This window comes from Amblyomma mixtum, chromosome 5, assembly GCF_055824585.1.
Source record: "Amblyomma mixtum isolate Tamu chromosome 5, ASM5582458v1, whole genome shotgun sequence".
NCBI lineage: Eukaryota > Metazoa > Arthropoda > Arachnida > Ixodida > Ixodidae > Amblyomma > Amblyomma mixtum.
In genome coordinates, this window is record NC_143016.1 from 160,920,370 (window position 1) to 160,945,180 (window position 24,811).

Here is a 24,811-nt window from a genome sequence, read left to right on the forward strand (position 1 = left end):
GCTGCTCGATTTTTCAGGCTCGCGACTGCGAGTCGCAAACCGCTGAACCAATCAGCGAGCGAGCCAAGCTTCCGACAACGACACCGCTCGCGGGCGCGCCGGGCGACGACCTGCGCTGCTCCCAGCTGGCTGCCCTAGTCGTCGCTAAGCCTAGCCGGTTTCATATCGATGCCACAGCTGAGGGTGCCTCGGATCCTGGCCAGCGCTAGTAATTGAGATGATGCTTTCGTCACCGCTTTATTGTGGACCTCGTATCATAATAATATCAAAACATGCTCGATTTCCGCGACGCCTTCAGCAGCGGGGCTAGCAGACAACAGTCGAGCCGCATGAAGCAGCAGCAGCAAAGCGGCTGTGGGAAGAAATTTGCTTGTGTCGCAGTCATCACTTCTACCAGCAATTCGGTACTGGCCAGCGATCTTCAAAAATCATTCATTTTTTACATTCCTGTACCCAAGGGCTTGGTATATGAACGCGAACAAGAAATATTGGCGCATTTTTCTGACGCCGGCGGCCGGCATACTGGTAGGCCTGCCCTGCAGAGAAGCGCGTCTCTGTCATGACGCTTGTACGACCGCGGTGCACATCAAAACCGTCACGACAACCTAATCTTCGCTCGGGTCGTTGTAGTACATTGCGAATAGCAGTTTAGACGACCGAGCGCGAGTACAGGAGGCGCAGCCAAATCAGACGAAACTCTCGAAAGCGCGCGAACAACGTCGTTCCCGGGAGTTTTCGCTTCAAACGAGATGTAACGAGAAAGCGACCCGCTGGTCGCGCTTGCAAGTGTGAACAACGCTGTTGTCGAGTTGCTGCTTGGTCGCAAGCGACTGCTGGTCGCGAGCCCTTTGCGACTCGCAAGTGTGAATGGGCCTTAAGAACGTGGGTGGCGCTGGTGAACACTCCCAAGGTTCGGTTATTTATAAACATAAATACCCCCGAAAGCAGAAGGATTGACAGCCGTCGCCGTAGCTCAGAGGTAGAGCACCGGACGCGTAATTCGGAGGTCGTGGGTTCGGATCCCACCGGCGGCATGCGGTTGTTTTTTCTTCTGCTTTTCTAATCAATTAGCTTTAAGCGATAACATATTCAGTAATATTATAAATTGATCAACACCACAAAATAAATCAATTAAAATTCCCCTATGCCCCTTGGTTTCTGTGGCTGTTGGCTTCTCTCATATATATGTGTGTGTGCGTGTGTGTGTGCGTGCGTGCGTGCGTGCGTGCGTGTGTGTGTGTGTGTGTGTTTAGCGAAGAAGTATAAGCTTCGTTAAAGGAAACATTGATTTGACTCGACGTTTCAATCGGAAGACCGATCTTCTTCAAGAGTGATTTGTCTTTGCTGATGTTTTACCCCTTATATATACTGAACTGTCAAAAACCGCACGGAGGCATAAACTTTCCGCATAAAGCCTAGTAAACGGTCGTTCAGTAAAATTGGAAGAAACTACTAAGTTCGGGAGTAGAGTCATGAAGTTAACCTGCAAGAATGCTCTAATAATCGGATGGGAACAACCACGAAAAAAACACGAAACGGGCAGCCATTTGGCTCACATACAGGTACTCTAGGCCCAGTTCCCCTGCACAGACAGGCCTGAAAAGGTTATCGCGCCGCATGGGCTCAAACTTACAAGACCAAATAAACGTCGCAAATATATGATGGAAACACTGTATGTAATGTATGGCGCAGTGAAGGACCTGGAGTACGTAATAAATTCTTGTTGCCAGAAAGGTGCTTCAAGCCTGGGCTCGACCAAAAATTGAAAGCCGATGCGGGACAAACGTATGAGCATAACGCTCAACGGCCAGATCTAGCTCTCTCCTGTAATGCGCACTTGATTTGAAGGCATAATGTGCAATACCAAGATATTTAGGCTCTCGAACCCCCGTGCCCTTCTGCTCTTCCATGAAGTAAGGCTGTCCGATGTCTCCTCTGCTTTTTGCTCTTTACCTGGAACAGCGTTGTTTGAGTGTTTTGCGCAACAGTAACATCCATGGGTTCCCTGTTTTGGCTAATGAAGTCAAACGGCTAGGATGTGCTGACGATCTTGCATTTTTCTGCATTGACAAGCCCTGTAATGATGATGGGTTGTCCACGATAGATCGGTTTGGCGTCGTTTCTGGTGCTCAAATGAATCGCTCCAAAAGTTCTGGCCTATGGTTTGGTTCATGTGGCACAACTACGCCCCTGTACGCTGGAATAAAATCATGGTCATGTGTGCCTCCTATCCTAAATAACTAGGCTATCGCCGCAGCCAACACGCCTCTTGTTGTGGTTGTCCTCAAAATAATGGCGCGTACCCACTGCGGGGGATTGGCCAAGACACAGGCAGCGATTGACAGGTGCTCAAAATGTTAAACAATGAAATAAGTGAATAATATATATAACGATAATAATGATAGTAATAATAATAAGGAAATAAATAAAAGGAGTTCAGATTCAGAAAGTAATTCGTGTTAAACTGCACCGCACTCTCTCGCTGTGCATTGGAGAGCGTCGTCTTCATCCACTTTCATCTGCTCCGTCCCGCGGCACTGCCTGCTCACCGTCGTCTGCTACGTAGCACAAATCCGTGCTTTCGCTCCGATCCCAATGTAGTGACCATTCTCTGCAGTTTATTTTTGTTTCACTTTTCCTAAGTGGAAACTTTCGTTTGCACGCTCCGATTCAAGTCATTGTTTTTGCACTGGCGTCTGGAGCGCATGAGGAATCCCTCCAACTGAATAATTCGTCTGTTAGAAGAACGCCGTAGTGCTCCTTTAAAAACTCTTCGTGCTCAACGCGCAAATAGAATTAGCGTCTGAGCATCGCGATTCTGCAAAGGGAGCAGTCCATGACGTGTCATACAACACTCTTTTCTGGTCTACGATAATCAAATGTAGGGCCGCCGCGGTGGCTCAGTGGCTATGGTGTTCGGCTGCTGGCCCGAAAGACGCGGGTTCGATCCCGGCCGCGGCGGTTGAATTTCTTTGGAGGAGAAATTCGAGGCCCGTGTACTGTGCGATGTCAGTGCACGTTAAAGAACCCCAGGTGGTCGAAATTTCCGGAGCCCTCCACTACGGCGTCTCTCATAGCCTTAGTCGCTTTGGGACGTTAAACCCCATAAACCAACCAACCATAATCAAATGTAGTACTGGTGATTTTCATGACCTAGAGGAGGCGCCACAGGTAATCCACTATGGCGGCCCTGCGGAGGGCATCTGCATGGATTCAAAAATAAATTCAGCAATATACTTACGCTTGTTTTTCGATGGCGGAAACTTGATAGCCAGTCGTTCGTTTCTCAAGGGTACAAAGCAGTAAATGAAAGACAGGGAAGTAAACGTTGCCTGGCGTTCAAAACTTAGACGTTCCACGGGCGCTTCGGAAAGAATTTAGAATCAGTGACGTCGACGACGAAGACTCTGGTAATAAAGTGTGAATGACAAAACTAAATGCGCAAATTTCGGCATTGTACAAGAAACCAAGATATAGAGATTGCCATGCTACTTGCGCAGACATTAACCCTTTCGCCCTGAATTTTTTTTTTGTTTGGGGGGGGGGGGGGTCGCAGATTTTTTTCACTCTGTTAAATCTCGTGGCGCAAGTATTAGTTGGTTTAGAGTTATGGTGTCATAATCGGACATCAGGGCTCAGTGGGTGTAAAAGGGACCACTGGTTATCGCAATTCAAAACAAACAGTGATCGAGACATTTCTTATCACTAGCTTTGTAAGGGATATGTGTACCTTACAGTTGACACAAAAGGCGCAGCTCTCCCCTGTTTACCTCGGCTGCTGACCCGAAAGACGCGGGTTCGGTCCTGGCCGCGACGGTTGAATTTCTTTGGAGGAGAAATTCTATAGGCCCGTGTACTGTGCGATGTCAGTGCACGTTAAAGAACCCCAGGTGGTCGAAATTTCCGGAGCCCTTCGCTACGGCGTCTCTCATAGCCTTAGTCACTTTGGACGTTAAACCCCATAAACCAAACCAATCTCCCCTGTTTACTTTGCATTTTGTATAATATCTCCTCATTCTTATCGCTGACATCCCTGTGTTCCAGCTCACAGTATGTCTCGTCAACAACACATGCTCAAAATTTCCACAGCCTTCCTGGAAGCTTGCGGCTGCAGGCAAGATGAAGGCTTTCCGCAAACCTGTAACGAACTCTTATATTGAGCTTCCTGAAGGTCTTCAGTAACGCTCAGCGTGGAGCACAGCACATCTTGGTTCTCAGCTTGCGCGAGGAACAGTGCCTCTGGCTCGCACCTGTTTTGAAACCAGCTGTCTACTATAAAAGAATTCATAAACAGGAAGATAGTCTTCCATGCCTACAATCTTGACCAAATGCTGTACAGTACAGGCGACCAGAAATTCCCTCTAAACCATAGGCTTATGCGGCGCGGATACCCCCCGGCCTGGGAGAGAGAGGAATTTTAATGACAGGAAAAGGAGGAGAGGTCGGCCGGTGGTAATATGGCCCTGGCCTGCTACTCCACACTGGAGAAAGGGGAGGATTGGAAAGAGAAAGTATGAATGAAGGTTGATGAAGGCGAAAGCTGCTTATGAACACACCGAATACTCGTTCTCAAGAAAAAGAAGACAAACACATTGCATTGCTTCCAGCGCCGAGGGTGCGCCACACGTTCTGCACGAGCGGCGGTGCGCGAGTTTCACTGTGAACACTGGTCGCTTCTTGCAGCTCACTGCCGATGGTCACTAGGAGATGGAGCGGTAGAAAAAAATAAGGAATAAAAGAGCAAGGTCAGGCATGCATTTATTCTCACCGCTCCTTTGCTTCGGTTGCTGCTCGGACATAAGCACTGTCATTTCCAGGCTTGATCCCAACATTCACTTTCTACAATAGCGAAAATTTCTGCTTTCCATTTCATCAAAAAGCGCATTTTAATAATTCATCTATTTGCCTCGAGGAATATCCATGTCAGCAATCCAACAAACTCATCAGTATTGATGGATCAGCAAAATGACAAGCAAAACTTCCTCTAAAAAGATCGCACTCAATGGCCACCGCTCGCAACCGTAGAGCCCTGGCGGCGTCAAAAAGCGTACATGTCAAAAACCTGTTGCAGTGCAGCCCCTACGCATTCAAAAATATTTGCGAATTGAATATAAGCTTGGATAGGTGCTTCACAAACATTTAAAAATATGAGCGAAAATAAAGGAATGGTTAGTGAGATATAAACCACAAATTTGCTATACCGCGGCTTCTTCGCTGCATGCCTACCATGCTGCTGCCTCTTCTTCCTTAGACCGCAGAGCTCAATGGAAATGTGTGAACAGCGATGCCGATAGCAACAGGGGTTCCGGAGGAACTGTCCTATTAAAAATAATAGTAATTTTTTTGTGTGTGTTACTGAAGTGCGAGCGGAATATTTGAGTTGTGGTGTCAATTGACGCCACCAGGGCCGAAATGGTTAAATAAAGTTGGGCCGACACTGCCTCTTGGAATAAAGGTGCGCTCTTTTGAGCTTCTTCGTGCTCATACACGTGCTTCTTAAATATGAATATAGATTTGTAATTGTGAGTACAGGTGTAACGCGGGAAGTGAGGCCGCCTTTACCGAACACTGTTGTCTTGCAACAACCTACTGCCTGTTATACTATCACATATGGTTCTATATATATTTCTAATTGTTAAGGAACGCTTCGGAGAAATCTACAGCCCTGTTTCTCGCAAGCTCGAAGTGAAAGCTACTTTGGATGTTCACGCTACTCACATGTTACTGAGCACTAGAAACTGCGATTGAAAATGTTTTTGTACGCAGTGAGTTTGGTATATATTTTGTTGTGGTACTGCCCTTTCATTGGCCGTTTTCGCGAAATGGACGCCACGCTGCGGCGGCGCCGTGAACTAGTCTAAGGAGGATCGACGCGCCCTAAACCTCGTAGTTTGCTTCGTTGCAAGTGCTTCGCCGCGCCGCTCGTTCTTTATTATCATGATTTTTCCAGCGAGGATTTACCACAGGAGTGCTGTTACACGGATATCTGCATGCTGACTCGATAGACGAACCGCTAAGTATTACTGCGTGATTTTCTGTTGGCAGCAATGGAGGGAGAGCTTGGGTAGCAGGAAGCTTTCCCTATGTTGTGGAATGCTTATCAGGCACCGAGCCTATACTTCTAAAAAGATTATATGCCTGGACTAGAAGGGCCAGTTTAATTATGAGCCGCTATTGGCTAACAACAATCGCTAAGCACACATTACTATAAAGGGCACGTACGAAGAGTTTTGTGCTTGAGGTGTATATGGTGAAATGTTGCCATGTTACCCACGGAGAAAAAAAGGAGGGGGGGGGGGGGGGGTAGTAATATGACTTCTCCATTTCATTCTTTCTGTTTTGCGCTTCGATGTTGCACCATGCCCTCGGTGTGAATGGAATTGAACAGTCAGTTGGGCGGATGATAAGAATAGAATTAAATGAAAACTGTAGCCCACACCCACGTATACCATAAATATGTAACTTTTACTGCAGAATTTCATGCCTCACCTATAGTCAACAGCTTGGAAAAGTCAACAAACAAGCCATTCACCTCTTCCTTCCGTTTGAATTGCCTTAAAATATGTTCTTCTTGCTGAAGCAAGGCTAATTCTGTAGACATGCTCTTCAGGAACCCGAATTTGTGTAATGTTAATAAATTGCAATTGTCAGCAAAATTAGAGAGCCTGCAGTGAATTGTTGTCTCAAAAGCCTATAAAAAAAGTGCAAAGAATGTTTACTATACATTCAAATTGGAGCGAAAGCACGGATTTGTGCTACGTAGAAGACGACGGCGAGCAGGCAGTGCCGCGGGACGGGGCAGATGGAAGTTGATGAAGACGACGCTCTCCAATGCACAGCGCCTGTGTGTGGTACGGTTGAGCACGAGGCGTGTTGGTTGTGGCGATAGCCAGGTGGTCTGTTAAAACAGGCAATAAAGACAAAAAAAAAAACGGCGATCCAGACGGTCTCGCTGAGCGGCCCTTAAAGGATATCTGTTCGCGCAGCCGTGGGTTCGACTCCTAGTCATGGATATTGATTCAAGTTCTTTTTCTCTTTAAGAAGCGCAGCTGTTTGGCGCCTGTCCCTGCGTTTGGTTTGGTTTATGGGGTTTAACGTCCCAAAGCGACTGAGGCTATGAGAGACGCCGTAGTGGAGGGCTCCGGAAATTTCGACCACCTGGGGTTCTTTAACGTGCACTGACATCGCACAGTACACGGGCCTCGAATTTCTCCTCCAAAGAAATTCAGCCGCCGCGGCCGGGATCGAACCCGCGTCTTTCGGGCCAGCAGCCGAGCACCATAGCCACTCCCGGCGTCACCGGTGTCCCTCGTCTCCAGCCCCGCAGCCGGGGCAGCGCGCTGCTCTGGCCGCGCGCGATCCTGGCGCCATTTCTCCCGCACGCCCAAGCCGAAACGCGTAGCCGACACATTTCTTTAGCCTCTTTTAACGGGAAACTTAACTTCACACAAACCTTGAAAAGCATTTGAAAATGCCTATACGGGCGTATACCATATTAATGCTATCGCGTCATACCTTTTTTTCTTCTTTTTATTGGGGTTTAACGTCCCAAAGCAACTCAGGCTATGAGGGACGCCGTAGTGGAGGGCTCCGGAAATTTCCACCACCTGGGGTTCTCTAACGTGCACTGACATCGCACAGCACACGTGTGCCTCTAGAATTTCGCCTCCATCGAAATTCGACCGCCGCGGCCGGGATCGAACCCGCGTCTTTCGGGTCAGCAGCCGAGCGCCGTAACCACTGAGCCACCACGGCGGCTACCTTCAGAATCTATTATAGAATAAAGTGTGTAGTTCTTCACGAACGGATGACATCATATGAGCACTGTGAAGGCAGAAGACTGCTTTGAAAAGTTGTACATGGGCGCTAAGCGTACTTTTCACCCTCCCTGCGAGTACGGCTGCCATGAACCCCTCTCTGTAAGCCCTCTGTTTGTCTAGAGCGCCAGCAGTTGCTAGAACATTCTGGTGCCGCAGTTCACTCGTTCCACGTAGTAACTCGCCAATCTCCAAGGGCTCCCTTCAAGGGAGCGTCTGCCCAGTGCATTTCTTTGGTCAGTTGTTTTCTCGCCGTCGTCAGGGCTCGTACGTGAACTTGAGCCAGTAGTAATGCTGCGCCGTGTCTTAAGTGGCGTGCATCAGTTCCGTGCGACAGTGAGCGTGCAGTGGCATCGTGCATCTTTTTTTTTTTTTTGCAGCGTCAATGGTTCTAGCGGACCCCCCTTCCTCCAGATCTCGCGATTGTCTTCAGGGAGTGACGTCATTACATAGGGAAGTCACATGACCATTTGCCATCAGTAACGTGAACCATTGGTTATATTGTTACGGGGTAGTTCCGCTTGGGATTGCAGACAGGGCGGACACGGAAGACAGGGCTTTCAAACGACAGGCGTTTACTGCAGGCACCGGCCGACGCTGCTCGACCGTCGTCTTCTTCAAAACCTCACGAGCTTCTTCGTCCTACCTTATGCGCATATCAGTGCATGCACCGCCTAATGTAACAATATTACGGACCACGTGTGACTGACCCTTGGATGCATTGGATTGCTACGTTCCTTTATCCATGCACATCCTCCCTTGCACTTACAGATGACGCTGAAACTAAATTAACGTTACGCGAAAGCCGTTTGAAACTTTTTTTTTTTTTTTCAAAATCCTCAGTTGTCCAAGTTCGAGAGCTGTCCGGGAAGCCTGCCGACCTCCGGGGAGACCTCCTTGGTGGCCAGTCTTCAAGACTGCAAAGCTGCGTCGACCTCGGATCCCAGCGTGGCGGCCACCTTGTACCAGTGCGAGAGCAAGCTGGAGAGCCTCCGGCAGCACCTCTCCACAACCGCCGCCATCGTCGAATTGGAGGACAGGGCACCGGAGCGGCTCCCTACCGCGGCGCTCCTCGGCGAAGTTCGCGACGCTCTCGGCCGCCTCAACTTGGCGACCCAGCACCTGGCGGCGGTGCTGGCGTGTGCGCAGGCAGATGATAGCCAGCGGCGTGTGACGCTCACCGCTCAGCAGGCCGGCGAATTTGCCGCCACCGCGATGGCCACTGAGCGCGCCCTCATGTTAACCGCGGTGCGCAAAGGACTGGCGGATATTCAGTCGGAGTGACTCTTCCTCCGCACTGAAGCCGACATCTGGCCGTGCTGATGTGGGTTCGTTCTCTCACAGCGCCGAAAACAAGACGTAGACTGAATCTGTCACACAAACTAATCTTATTGAGGAGACCGAGCAAACCAAAAACCTCTCAGAGACGTCTAGCTATAGACGTCTCTGAGAGGTTTTTGGTTTGCTGCGGAGTGAATGCGACAGGACACTGATTAACAATTTCCTTTCTCGCGAAGCTGTTTACTGTGAGAGAGGCAAGTGTGCGACGATGCTTAATATTTTTGACGCCTTATTTTCTTTCTGTACTTACTGCTATTTCTCACTAAACAATGTTAACTCTTTTCTCTTTGCTTGTTATATTTGTACTAAATTATTTTCTCACAGAATCCTTCCTGCGCTATTACTTCGTAATCCAACAGAGTATGGCTTAAATAATGTTCTGGCTCACGCTTTACGGGTTTTTCTTTGCTATCAACGCTTAGTGCATAAAAATTTATTTTTTTGCGTGGCTTTGCATTAGTCCAACGATGCTGTACTGCCCAGCCATGCCCGCAAGCATTAATGCTTATGTGGGCTGGTTGGTACCATGTGTATTTACCCGGCAATAAACTTTGATTAAAAAGAAATGCATTGTTCTTCCGTGACAAATAAGTACTCCGTTCTGAAATGATCTCTTGTGTTACCTAAACAAAAGGTAATCACTACACGAAATTGTAAGCGCCGGTTGATCCGGTTTGTGCAGGTGGACTAAGGCGGACATTATTTACGTCATAGAGTTCAGCAAATTAACGATTAACTAAAATCACCTAATCGATCTTTATATTAGATTTTAGAGGGCAATGGCATATCGCATAATTAAAGACTGTCAACATCGAAGGTGAGCCCCGTTTTTCTGGTAATCGATGTGTAGTAACGCCTTACGTATCATTACAAACAAGAAAACGCGCACCCAGAAGTTAGGTGTTTATACACCTTTAAAGAAAAAGGAAGTGTAGACACTTAATTTCGGTGCTGTATGAGTGTTTTTATTATGTGACCTCGGAGAGACCGGGCCGCTATGACTGATCTTGCAGCATATTCAGTCGTAGCCAGCACCAAGAGAGGGGGACAACTTCGTCGTCTTCAGGCGCAGCGTAGTGTCGGCGCATGCCGGTAGCGGAACCTGTGACAGTTGGTACACTACAGTGGCATGTTTTCTTCTCTGCAATGATGCGGAATACATTACTATGCATGAATCACCACCTGGTGTTCACCTACAGCCGCTAAATAATTTATAATCGAATATTTCTGTCACGTTTTCTCGCTTTCAACAGCCAAATGATGACTGACGTCGACGTGTGCTTTAGGTCACGTGAGGCACGAAAAACTATACAATATAATCTCTACATCTACAGTTGTTGCCATTCCTTCTTTAGTAACAAGCTGGCTTTAGCATTGTAGTGAATTAAAACGACAAAGCAGCAATTTTTTTTTACGCCTCACGTGACTCATAAGCACACGTTGAAGTCACAGTCAGTGTTCGGCTGTTGAAACCGAAACAGCACCGGAAACAAATTCGTTTATAAATTATTTAGCCGTCTTAGGAATATAATTCGAAATAACGGACGAGACAAATATGCATTTGAAAGCTCGTTGAGTTGGCTTTCCCGCATTGTATATTTATAAAGTGGAGTCGCTGCGCATGGTATCGTCGCCGAAATCGAGGTAAGTTCTATATCATCAAATACATAAACAGCGTCAGTATTTCATGCATAAGAAATGCGAGATCATTGCGTTGTGCTCAATTTATTATAAGCATTTTGGTTAAACTTGAAGACCAAAGTATTGCATATTTCTCAGAGATAACCGGCACGCCTTTCTGGTTAAACTCTTACATTTCTTCTCGAGAGATATCGGCGTGCAGAGTATAACTATACAGGCACGTCATCATTATTCTCTTCGTTGTTTCCTTTGCCTGTCTGAGTTTGAGGGTACTACTTGATCTGGATTTACTCTGATACAATTTCAAATGTGTATCTACGTGAGTGTATGTTACTCACTGTTACAACGTTCCGCGAGCACATTATCCTTTATTGTTGTGCTTTAACTTGTGTCGCGTATTCTTTCTTTTTTTCCTCTTATTTCCGCGTTGTTTCTACTTTTCTAATTTGTTGATATATTGTTTATCATGAATGTATGTTTCCCTTTTGTTTCATTTGTTATTAATGCGCCGTATTGTTTATTTATTTTTATCTATGTTTTACCTTTTGTTTCCTTTGGATATTAATGTACTGTATAGAATTGTTTCGCCCCTCTTACACAATGCCCAATAAGCCTGTAAGGTATTTCAAATCAATAAATAAATCCTTGTGCACTCACATTTCGCTAAAGTGCAAGGATCTCGAGCTGTCTCAGACAATAAATGCTACCTTGGAAACAAAACGGGAGAATTAAAGAAACCACTTCTAGAGAATTGATGAACTTGATTGTATTCGCACAAATATAAGCGTGAACACTTGTTAAATGTGATAGGTAAGCTGCAGCACTTGACTACAGCAGATATCGTAAGAGAAGGTTAGCCTTGTTGCAGACGCTACTTGCGAAGTCTTGTATGATATCTCCAGAGTGGATGAAGGACAGCGAATACTTTTGGGCTCCGTAAGGAGGCCAGGACAGACCATTCTTCAATGCTGGGAGCACCCTGCGTGAAAATAAAATGACGCTTATCCATTGATTTCGACAAGGTAACGTTACGTTCAAACAACACGCATGCACATCAATGTACACCTCTCGGAGGAAGTAGAGCGTTCTGCAGCTACCGTTCTGTTGTTTTAGTCTCTTACCAACTTCTTTCGCATTCTCAGTATTCATAGCATTACACTTCTGTATTTCCTGGACTACAGTTGACACCGAGGCTGTTCAGAGTTCAGATGATTATACGAGTCACCAGTATAGTCATCGTACAGAAAAACGCTATACTATACTCGCATAAGTAGAACAGTAAAGTTATAGATATTAGGCGCTTTATAACAGAAAGGTGATAATGATGTGACCAAGAGGTTGCATTGGAAAAAATAAATCACTTTTGCTTGCCCTTTTGAAAGGAAGGCCGCGATGTCTGACATCCCCAGAGCGACGTCGTAAGTATGGTCGCCTTTCGAGACATAGTGGAAAACCGTGCCATTCCTCGCAGACACCGAGTCCGCCATCATCTTCGACGTACACGTGGTAAGAAGTTGAACCAAGGCTTCGTCAATATTATTCAGTGCCATTGCATCCACTTCCTTTTGAAAGGTGTCCGCATTAAAGCTGCTAGTGTCGTTTTTTATGAACAACAGCATAGTCTCGAAGACGTCCACCGTTCGCAATGCCGTAGAGTTTCTGGACGCCGTAGTGAAAGGGAGAATAACGTCGTCGTAAAGGCGCTTCCCTTCGCTAACGTCACTTCCGAGAACAATTTTAACGTCAGAAAAGGTCGCCGTCTCATGAAGGGTCGACAGCGCTTCGCCATAGAATGCGCCGGGGACGAACCGTAGAGGTGCGCTGAGGTTTAGCGAAGCGGTGAGGAGGTCCTCTTGAGACACCGAACGGAGACATTCGACTTGCTCCGCGAATCTCGGCCCATAGCACCCGAGATTGCGGCACATCCTCTCCATGTGGGCTCTACCCATCTCGGGAGTGTTACGAGGCAAGGGAGCGGCCGGGCACGGACCCTGGAGGAAAGCTCGCCTGAAGACAGCCTCGCTGGCATCTGATGACATGAGTATTACAGAGAGCAAGTAAGCCCCTGAGCCTATGCCGAAGGCGGACACGTCCTGAGGGTCCACGTTCAACGCCGCCGAGTTCCTCTTGATCCAGGACAGCGCTAGCAGCAAGTCCTCCAGGGCCACGTTCCCCAGCAGGCCCCGGACTCCCGCGTTGAGGAATCCGAATACCCCGAGCCTGTGGTTCGGGGCCACGACCACGGCGCCAGTTGCTCCTGCCAGTTCGGCCCAGTTCACAGCGCCGTCGGAAGCCGTCTGCAAGGGTGAGTCGGCGTGGTCGTCTATTTGTATATGCTATTTATCTCGCTTGCATTCGATGGTGGACGAGGAACAAATGCCAGCTGGCACACCCAACATAAATGGAAGCAGCACTCATTACTTATGCATTTCTGGCAAGCCGAAATAATGAGGAGTACATAAGCTTCGAGCGGTTTGCTAGCATGTGGTAAAAGACGCCGGTGGCATACCGTCACATATCGACTCAAAGTCCCCGCGCAGCGGCTTTTCATCCTCCGTGTTTGATGAGAGAAATTTCTTGGTGATTGCGAACTGTCACGATGAGGGGAGAAAATTTAGCGCTTCGTTGCATCTGCCGCTCTTCAGATAACATTTGACGCCTTCAAACATATTCACCTGAAGAACGTTTTTCTCTTCGTTGGGAATTAATTCGTCACGGTGGCACTCTCGGAGGAGCTTCCACGCGAGAGCGGCATAGGTGCGCTAAGCGTGGTCTCGGCAGTTTGGCGCCGGGTCACCAGGCGGCGCAGCATCACAATTCGGACGACGTTTGCATGGTACGCTTACTTTTATCTCCTACAATGTACGTATAAAAACAGCTCTTGGGAGTGGCAGTTGGAAAAGTGGCGGTTAACTTCATCTCAGATTTAAATCGGGAGGAACGTGAGAATTTATATCGTGAGGATCTGCACGGTGAAATCAATGTCCAGTTGTGCCGATGTGTTCCCTTTAATGTGAGCCTTTTCTTTTTTCTTCCTTTACAAGATTCGCGCGGTATCCATCAACATATATGAACTGCGAGCCGTTGCCTGGCGGATGACAGGAATGAAGTACATGGGCTATTCGAACAACGTGCTGCCAAATGCTCCAATACACCGCTTTCCCAGACTTCTCTTCTCCGTATTCTATTGCCCTCGTTTTTCTCCTCAAATGCAGGAAGCGGTCATTCTCTACACAGCAGCACGAGCGCACCGAGACACATAACAGGTGTGACACAATGCCGCAATGGTGGTTCTCTTTTATGAGGACTCTCATTCAAACGATGACTGCCAGAAGATGCACGGCTGACTCCGAATAAACACACTTTTATCCTGTAATGATGGGTTCCTTTGTAATGCTTTCTTCACGAGGAGCAAGACGTGAACAAGGCGTACAGAATATCGTAGATAGGCGTGCGCATGCTGCCGCTCGTTGGAGAACTTACGTGTCCACTCTGGAACCAGTTCCCGGTCAGGGCGAACACCACGCTCCTCCTGGACCGACCGCCGCCGCCAGAGGGCGCCCATATCGACAGGCGCAGGCAGTCTTCGGAGCCCCACACCGAGCCATTGATCCACTGGGTGCAGGGTGAGCCCTCTTTCACAGCCTTATACATGTCGCCTGGGAACCTGCAAGGTGACATTACGGATATGCCCGGTCTCTTCTCATCACATCTATAGCGTGGCAACTCCAAACTTTATAAGAGTAGGTTTTGAGTTGCAGTGCTACACAAGTTGGCACCGACCGAAACATGCCGGCTGGTTAGCGGCTGGATGAATCACAGCACACACTGTATCAAAATGTTTACTAGACGGGTTCAACAAATATGATGTTGAACAGTTATTTTGCTCTGACATAGTAAACAGTTAACAAAAAGGCCGCGGGCACAGAATATTCAGTGAGTAGCAGAACACCACGATGTTCACATGCAGGCCGATGGTTTCGACCCTCCCTCGAAAAAAAAATCCAGTGAAAATAAAATCATCTGGATTTCATTCAAAGTCTATCAGACTTTTGCGCTATTGTATTGCGAGATTCCGGTTCTCAATAACCCATCCTTAAGTGTCACGTTTGGTCTCTCTGAGAACAAATAAGAAAACATTAAGAAGCAACTGATCAATAATGAAATAAAATATCTTTTTTTTTCAGGGAAGCATCTTTTGTTTTCCTGTCAAGTTTATTGTACGAGTCTTTTCTCTAGTGATTTCGCGCCATGCTTCTAGACTGCCTCGATTTCATGGTGCATTGTCTGTTTACAGTATTGGTGCGGTAAGTATTGATTGTATAATATTGACGTTTGATGTAACTATTTTGTTTTGCTATTAAGCTCTTTTAACATTTGGAATTTCTGTGTTGCACACTGCTGTAGGCACTGCTTTGGGGAATTGTGACCTCGTCAGGCTTTACCGCATTGTCACAGTTGCCTTTTTCATCTCTGAAGGAAATAAACATCAACTGCAACCTCAAGAAGGCACGTGAGGATGCAAAAGGTCAAAATACTAACAAGCCCGGGAAGAACACTGCCAGTCAAAATTTCCGCACAGACACAGCGGGTATATTAGAGGAAAGAGGCTAGTGCCATAGCGGAAACTATTGTTGCGGGAAAGAATATATTTACAAATATTTACAAATAGAAAAGAACAGCTGCGAGCGGCACTGAGAACACAGTCCGAACTACGTTGTCGTCTTCTACTCTTCCCACTCGTGCCATCGCTCTTTGTCGTCGTCGTCTACCCGCTTCAGGACCCCCGGCTACTGAAACGCCGTCTCGGCGTTAGGGCGGCGACGTATGAGCGTCATGATAAGGTTTAAGGCGACAGACGTGGACGATGTCGGTGGTGGCGCCAGAGGACGATGGCGAGGTTTCAAGGGGAGCAATTTCATAGTTCACGTCGGTAACACGGCGCACGACACGGTAAGGGCCACGGTAGTGCGAAAGGAGCTTCTCGGAGAGACCGACGCTGCGAGAGGGCGTCCAGAGAAGGACGAGTGATCCCGGGGTAAATTCGACGGCCTGGTGACGGCGGTCGTAGGCTGACTTCTAGGAAACTTGAGAGGCTTGGAGCCTACTACGTGCTATTTGGCGCGCCAGCGTGGCCTGGGAGATGGCGTCCCGAGCGTAAGCAGTGGTGGGGGCTGAAGAAGGTGGCATGAGTGTGTCCAAAGGCAAGGTGGGATGCCTACCAAACAAAAGGTAGAAAGGAGAATAGCCTGTTCTGTCATGAAGTGAAGAGTTGTATGCAAATGTCACATAAGGCAAGGCTGCGTCCCAATCTCGGTGGTCTGGCGATACGTACTATCGCGCTCAATATGAGTTGCAACGCGCCGTCATCGACCGGGGCTCGTTCCGTGGTGTGCCTCCTCGAAACAGTCGCTCGGAATTCTGGGAGAAACGTTTTTCCTGAGCGGGGGTGCTGTTGTTTCCTGGAACAGCAGCTTCTCCCAGAATTCCGAGCGACTGTTTGGAGGAGGCACACCACGGAACGAGCCCCGGTCGATGACGGCGCGTTGCAACTCATATTGAGCGCGATAGTACATGGCTAACATGTCGGTGAGCGTGCGGTTGAACCTTTCCGTAAGCCCATTGGTTTGTGGGTGGTAAGCTGTCGCGAGCTGGTGCTGCGTGTCACACGAACGAAGAATGTCGTGAACTACTCTGGATAGAAAATAACGACCGCGGTCGGTGAGCAGTTGACGAGGGGCGCCGTGGGGAAGGATGACGTCTTGCAGAAGAAAATCGGCGACATCGGTAGCGCAGCTGGACGGCAAAGCACGCGTGATGGCGTACCGAGTCGTATAATCAGTTGCGACAGCGATCCACTTCTTGCCGGAGAGGGACGTCGGAAAAGGGCCAAGAAGGTCGAGGCCAACACGGTGAAAAGGTTCCGGAGGTATGTCGATGGGTTGCAGAAGACCGGCAGGCAAAGTGGAGGGCCTTTTCCGACGTTGACACAGGTCGCAAGCGGCCACGTAACGCTTGACGGAACGATAGAGACCAGGCCAAAAGAAGCGATGCCGCACCCGAGCGTACGTGCGGGACACGCCAAGGTGACCGGCTGTCGGCAGATCGTGCAGTTCTTCAAGGACAGAAGAGCGTAGACGTTGGGGTATCACGAGCAGGAGCGGAGGGCCGTCGGAGCGTAGGTTTCGGCGATACAAAATGCCGTTCTGGAGCACATAAAGGTTCAGAGACGGAGATCGGTTTGCAGAACGGATGTCATCAAAGATAGGTTGTAAAGATGAGTCGTGGCGCTGTTCGTTGGCAATATCGGCAAGATCAGAGATAGCTAAGAGGCAGGGCAGGGTCTCAGCGTCCTCTAGGTCAGGTGGTTCCACAGGGTATCGGGATAAACACTCAGCGTGCTGGTGATGGCGCCCTGACTTGTACACGACGGAGTATGAGTATTCTTGGAGGCGCAATGCCCAGCGACCAAGGCGACCGGTGGGATCTTTTAGTGAAGACAGCCAACAGAGAGCGTGGTGATCAGTGACAACAGCGAATGAACGGCCGAACAGGTAGGGTCTGAATTTAGCTACTGCCCAGACAAGGGCAAGACACTCGCGCTCAGTAATGATGTAATTTTGCTCTACGGCGGAAAGTAGGCGGCTGGCTTAAGCGATGACTCGATCTTGACCCTGTTGACGTTGGGCTAGGACGGCGCCGATGCCATATCCGGAGGCGTCGGTGCGAACCTCTGCGGGAGACGACGGGTCAAAATGTGCTAAGATGGGCGGAGTGGTCAGCAAATGGACGAGGGATGAAAATGAGTTCTCTTGAGCAGGGCCCCAGGTAAAGGGGGTGTCGTTCTTCAGAAGATCGGTGAGGGGACGAGCGATGCCGGCGAAATCTTTGATAAAACGGCGAAAATACGAGCACAAGCCGACAAAGCTGCGCACATCTTTCGACGACCTTGGAAGAGAAAAGTCCTTCACAGCTTGAATTTTGATGGGATCTGGGTGTACACCAGAAGCGTCAACGAGGTGTCCGAGAACAGTGAGTTGGCGACGACCGAACTTGCATTTCGATGAGTTCAGCTGAAGTCCGGCGTTACGAAACACTGTCAGAATATTGGACAGGAGCTCGAGGTGCGTGGCAAAAGTAGGCGAGAAAACCACAACATCGTCTAGGTAACAGAGGCAAGTGGACCATTTAAAGCCACGAAGAAGGGAGTCCATCATTCGTTCGAAGGTAGCCGGGGCGTTACAGAGGCCGAACGGCATGACTTTAAACTGGTATAAGCCATCAGGCGTCACGAAGGCGGTCTTCTCGCGGTCCTTTTCATCAACGGCAATTTGCCAGTACCCCGATCGAAGATCAATTGAAGAGAAATATTTGGCGCCGAGGAGGCAATCTAATGCATCATCAATCCTTGGGAATGTATATACGTCTTTTTTTGTGATGCGGTTGAGGTGCCGGTAATCAACGCAGAAGCGCCAGCTGCCGTCCTTCTTTTCCACCAGGACGACTGGTGAAGCCCAAGGACATGACGAGGGCGCGATGATGTCTTTTGCGAGCATCTTGTCCACCTCTTGATTTATAACGGTGCGTTCGGCGCTGGACACTCGGTACGGACGTCTGCGGAGAGGAGCGGAATCACTGGTGTTTATGTGATGCGTCACCACAGAGGTCCGAGCCAAAACACGGCTATCAAAGTCGAAGATGTCGCGGAAAGATGATAAGAGGCACCTAAGATCGCGAGCTTGCATCGGCGGTAGGTCAGAAGCGATCATGTCGGCGTAGTCGTCCGTTGGGTTCGCTGTTGATGGGGCCGCAGGCAACCGGCATTGCTGAGTGGAAGGTAAGCAGCTGTCCACCACTGATATCACACATTCGGTAGCAGGGCACAGCATGGCGAGTGAGATGCCTTGCGGGAGCTGTTGGATGGATGAACCAAAGTTCAGGACCGGAATGTACGCTCGGTTGGCCGACATTGTAAATACAATGTGTGGAAGCGCAATGCTGCGCGTCAGGGCGACGTCAAGTTCCGGAGTGACTACGTAGTGACCATCAGGTACAGGGGGAACAGATGAGAAAGAAATGTAAGTTGCGGCTTGAGGCGGTAGACGGACAAAGTCGACAGCACAAATACGGTGTATAACTGAGGACGGCGACTCCGCAGAAAGAGGAAGGTCAAGCTGAACAATATTAGTGGCGCAGTCAATGAGGGCTGAATGCTCAGACAAGAAGTCGAGGCCAAGAATGACTTCATGAGGGCACTGATCCAGAACAGAGAACAGAACGGATGTATGGCGGCCGGATATAGTCACACGGGCTGTGCATAGTCCAACAACATGAGGCGTTCCGCCGTCGGCAACGCGGAGAACGGCTTTGGGTGCAGGGGTCAGTACTTTTCGGAGGCGGCGTCGTAGGGCTGAACTCATGACGGATACGTGCACGCCTTATCGATCAGGGCTCTCACAGGCACTGCATCGACATGAATGGCGAGCAAATTATGGTGTGCGCGAAGGGCTAATCGCGGATTTTGGGACTGGGGCTGTACTGCAGCATCACCTCCAGACACTGCAGCGTCTAGTTTTCCGCTTGCGAGCGTCCGTAGGGGCCAGGAGAGGAGCGACGGCGTTGGGGCGAACGAGACTGTCGACGCAGGGAGGACGGGGAGCGGCTGCAGCGGGGAATCTGGCCGTCGACTGTAGCACTGTGCTGGGCTGGAGGGGGCGTGTAGTGGCTGGGCTGTTCGTCGTCGCGGTGGGAGCTGAGAGGACGGTATGTGCTGCGACGGGACCGATAATTTCGACAGTGGCGGGAGATGTGGCCAATGCGGTAGCAGTGGAAACAAATGGGCCTGTCATCGGTTGTCCGCCAGTCGTTAGGGTTTCGGCGACGTGGAGTGAAGTACGAAGGTCGTCCAGGAGCAATCGCAGTGATTTCGGGTGGTGGTGAAGGCCGTACGGGGCTGACGGACTGGAAACCAAGGTTTGCAAGCTCTTGGCGGACGACAGCTTGTACCAGAGAGATGGTAGGCAAGCGGTTGTCGCCATCATGTAGATGCAGGGGGGCAGGGGACATAGCTTCGAGCTCGCGTCGGATGATGCGGGTCACATTTTCTGGGGGCGCTGGAGTTTCCCGGTGTCGCAGGTCGTCACATGAAGAAGTCGCAGCCGTGTTGGGGAGGCGTGTGTGCGGCTGGCTAATACGCCTGCTTTTGGCTTCCTCGAAGCGTCGAAATTCCTTAACTCCGTCGACTGTAGTGCAGTTCTTGTATACGAGCAAGTTGAAGGCATCGTCGGCGATACCCTTCAACACGTGGCCGATTTTGTCAGACTCGGGCATGTTGGCGTCAACGTTGTGACAGAGGGCCAGCACATCTTGAATGTACGACACATAGGACTCCGTAGATGTTTGAGCTCGGGAGGCGAGGTCCTTCTTAGCGGCAAGCGTTCGGCCGAGCGGCCGTCCAAACAATTCGCGGAGTTTCTCTTTGCACACGTCCCAGCTGGTCAGATGGTCTTCGTGGGTCTCATACCAGACCCGGACGGTGTCTTTTAGATAGAATATTACATTTGCGAGCATAAGGGTCGGATCCCAGCGGTTGTAGGTACTCACTCGCTCGTACATGTTGATCCAGTCGTCGACGTCAGTGTTGTCGGTACCAGAGAATGTCCCAGGGTCACAAGGGGGAGAAAGAACGAGTGATGTCATGGCCGGGGCTGAGGTTTGCTGGGAGGCGTCTTGGGTCATGATGAGGGAAGGCAACTGGCGGCCGCTGCGGAGCTCCGTCGTCGGTAGACGTAGGGGAAATCCGCACCTCCACCAAATATGTTGCGGGAAAGAATATATTTACAAATATTTACAAATAGAAAAGAACAGCTGCGAGCGGCACCGAGAACACAGTCCGAACTACGTTGTCGTCTTCTACTCTTCCCACTCGTGCCATCGCTCTTTGTCGTCGTCGTCTAACCGCTTCACTATAGCTAAAAGACTGGCTTCACTCCGCACTATTCCACAGAGTCAGTTTCGCTCGAAAGTAGGAGGGAAGGAAATCACATATATTCGCTTCCACCCCTGAAACTCCTAGAACTCTCTTCTGGACTGTATACATCTGACGGGGGCTGTACAACCCTGCAGGCGCCGGACAATCCCGCTCCCAGGTCGACCAATGGGCCCAGACATTAGGGAGATTTAGAATAGGAGACCCTATCGATTAGGGGTATGGGGCAATAGCGGGGCGGCAATTCGCATGCGCAGAGCAATGTAGTACTGTTGCGTGTACAGTATCACTTATTTTTTCAGCCCTCCACCCTCTGCGGCTGAAGCTGTTAAATTTTTGCATTGGAGCTGCCACTAGCCTTTGAGGCTATCGGTCCAGTGTTGCACTTTTTTCTTGTTTTAACGCAACAAGGTTTCTCCTAAGAAAAAAAAAAAAGCCCTTTGGGTTATTGTCCTGCGCATGCGCACAGCGCCCCACTATTCCACTACGCCCTTAATAAATAGGGTATACCACTATTCTAAAACTCCCTATTGTCACCACGAGGACCTTCGAGCTTTGCCCCCAGTTCCCGTCTGCGCACCATCTTCGCCGTTTTCTTGCCGTTGGGTACCGACCGGGTGTGCGCAGACTCTGCTCGCTTATGATCCGGGAAGGACCGAAAAGGAGGGTGACATAATGGATGCGAGCGAGCGGCAGAGAGCTCTGGAAGATGTTTAGCGCCGGCCAGGCAGGTCGGTCGTGTATGTGGCCGGCGGCGGTAGGGGGTCGTGGGTTTTGGAGAGAGATTGAACTTTTCACTTGGAAGTTATCAGTGTAGCAGGAGTGTTGAAGGTAAGGCAGGAAGTTTTGTAGTAAGTATGTAAAGATGCACTGAATGTAAACCAGGGGCCGTATTCTATAAGCTACCCATTTTAAAATGGCCATTTGGTGCCCTTCTGGTCCTCTGTCATTGGTCACTCAGATATACCCGCGGCTTTCAGGCGTCTGTGGAAAGCGTCCCGGCCATTGGGTGGCTGGCGACTTGACCTCACCATCGGCTGGCATTGACTGCGGTGTGAGGTGAACCGCAGTACCCTGCCAACAGCCGGTGACAGGACCTGCCAACTGGCTGCCATAGGCTGCGGTATGCAGCCAACGGTGAGTTCCAGTCGCCTTTGGCCCGAAGTCCGTGTCGCTTTCCACGGACGCTTGAAAACCGCGGGTAGATCTGAGTGACCAATGACAGAGAATAAAACGGACGCGAAATGGTCATTTTAAAATGGATACCTTGTAGAATACGGCCGCAGTGTTTTATGTGGCATAAACATTTCTCAGGAAACGCTTTAGGGTTCATCACCTACGGAAGAGCTACGCAACAAGTGCCGACGTCCTAAGCTGCAAACATGACGGCATGGCTTCAACATGAACAGAGACGGTTTTTTCGCTAGTGATCGCTCTAGTGCTAGCGCATTAAAATCGATGCCGACGTATGGTTTTTACTTCAGCGTTCGGCCGGTGATGGCGACACCGGTGTTTAGATTTTTTTAGGTGTTTTCTAGCCTATAAAATCTCCGCTTTCGGTGACAGTGGACTCTTTGGGATTAAAGCTCGATACCCCATCGATACAGGCCAGCTTCTGTTCGTCCGCAGGGTCTCTTTAAAAGATTTGGCGTGTCGCTTCCGTCAAGATGTCAAGGTACAGCACTGATCCACCTATTGTGCCCGAGGAAACGACTCGACCCCCTCCCCAAGAACAGTTGGTAATCGCCCATTGCTCCACCTGAAAGAAGGCGGTGCCGGTTTGTGACAGTGATTTGAGTCGGGATCGGGGCTGAAGCACGCATACAGGGACGATTGCTTCGCCAATGTCGGCAACGATTCCGGAGTTGGGTGCGACTCCCTTCTACGCTCTCCAAGCGGTGACTTTCTTTTGTGCCTAGTTGAAAATAAATCCTCGCTCGTTGTTTTTAAAAGAATCTCGCGTATGTTGCCGAGGAGAATATATGCCGCTCAAAATTACTTTCTTCAGAGAGCAGACATGTCGCTAGGTTGCCTCGCTATAAAAAGATCGGGGTTTGTCAGCGTCAGTTTAGATTAGAACAGCCTTAATACTTTAAAATGGCAGACTGATGGGCGAGTTTGTGCGCGTTCGTAGGGGTAAAAAGGTGAGAAAAAAACTACAATATAATACACTGGCGGTGTGTCCCCTGTCGCTTTTTTTTTTCGCGCCTTTCACGCTAGTTTTCTTTTTTCTGTGAATGGGGCTGCACAGAAATTTTGACACAGAGCAGCAAGACCCAAATGTATCTCCTCTTTTTTAGGAAGAACTGGGAAAGAATTTGGAAGGAAGCTGCGTCAAAGAAAACGCCCGGGAGACGTGAATGCCTCGAACAGCGTGACAATAAACGTTGCGCCAGTTGGTTTGTAATGAAAAGCGAAGGCAAGCACGTCACTGAAGGATAACCTAACTTCTCCGTGGCCACTGTCGAAACCACGGACGATTTTGAAGCATTATGAAGTTGTCAGCACAAAAAGGAAAGCAGAAATACCTCATTTACGACAGAGGAATGGATAAAGTACTGTACCGACTAGAAACGTTTTACGAGTTGCCACACCCAGAAAAAACATGCGAAGGAACAAGGCCACTGAGGTCATACTTCACATTTAGAAGGCATTGGTGCCTCTAACGAGAAGTCATAGAGTGCCATGGCTTATGGTGTTGTTGTCTACTCAAGACGGAGTCAGAGGCCCATCTTCCAAGCATATCCCGAGCAACAAGCCAGGGCAAACCCTGCACCCATTGTATTACCGGTGGGTCCCCAGCGGCTAGTTGATCGAACCTCACACTTGCCGCATACGAGGCGGATCCCCAACCACTAGGCAAATGCTGCGGTTTGGTAGTTCCACCACTGAACATCTTATACTCGTGAACATTGCGCATACTCACATTCACACGGCTGTAACTTGTTCCTATGCGCCAAATAGAAAAAAGAAAAATTATTTAATTAAACTGCCACCCTCCTACAGGCTCTGCCTGGTCGGTTGGCAGGCGTCCGGGGTACTGGAACTGTGGGACATAAGTATCCTGGCGCAGTGCGGAGAAAAAACGCTCACGCGCAAACGCAGAACCCCTGTTAATCCCGGAAGCTCTCTCGTCCGCGAGCATCGACCTTTGAAAAGTGCCACATTTGCTCCTGGCGTCACCCGTGTAAGGCATGGAGACCGCGTTATCGAGCGCTCACCTCCCCAGGGCCTCGGGATCAGCGAAGCGGCGCTGACCGCTCGTGTCGAGGCCGTACGGCACGCCTAGGAACTGGTGCACGGTTCTCCCCGAGGATGTGTGCAGCCGGCTGCCCAATAATATGCCGCTGCTCGTGGACAGCGCCGGATCGTCGCGGACCGCCGTCAGGACTTCCACGAGGGCTACCAGGCAGAGGACAACGATGGCCGCGCACATCGCGTAGCTGCCCATCAGGAAAAACCTGCGCCCGAAGGGAGACCACCTGAAGGTGTCACACGCTCGGTGTCCACTGTACACGGGGAGACGATGAATCAGAATATAGCCCCGTCAGCTTCCCTTTTTTAAGGCGAAAGCCTTTAATGGCTCATACTGTCGTCCGTTAACAAAGCGTGTCACACGCGTTTAACTCGGGAACTAAAAAAGAGAGAAGAAAACCAACGGTTGCTTCAGACAGAGGAGGAAAAGTGAACCTAGAAGCCAAGTTTGATGACTGTAGATTAATTAGTTTGCAAAAAAGAAAATGGGCAGCGGCTTCCGCCGCTGCCCATCGCCAGCGCATGGCGCGAGATCGTTGGGTTGATGACAGGTGCGCGGACCGCCATTTTGGCTAGCTGACCTAAGGCTGTTTCCCTGGAAATCCTGTTACAAGTTAATTAATTATAGGCAAAAATGTCGAAATTGCGTCGAAACAGCGCGGACGTCGATATAGCCACGGAAACTGTGTGACGTCACATCCACCGGAAGTCGTCACGGCATAGTGCTCTCGGCTTTCGCCTCTCAACACTTAGTTGCCAAAGTGTCCTC

At 49.5% G+C, this 24,811-nt stretch overlaps 1 protein-coding gene across 1 annotated transcript in view; it reads left to right on the plus strand.

Annotated features, from left to right (window-relative positions):
• LOC149344316 (uncharacterized) overlaps window positions 1–9,230 on the plus strand; it is a 32,620-nt gene extending 23,390 nt beyond the window's left edge. Inside the window, exon 3 of the mRNA XM_089546243.1 lies at window positions 8,661–9,230. Within this exon, the coding sequence (XP_089402369.1) occupies window positions 8,661–9,101 (441 nt within the window). The 3' untranslated portion in view covers window positions 9,102–9,230. The remainder of the gene's footprint in view (window positions 1–8,660) is intronic.
• Window positions 9,231–24,811: the final 15,581 nt, after the last annotated feature.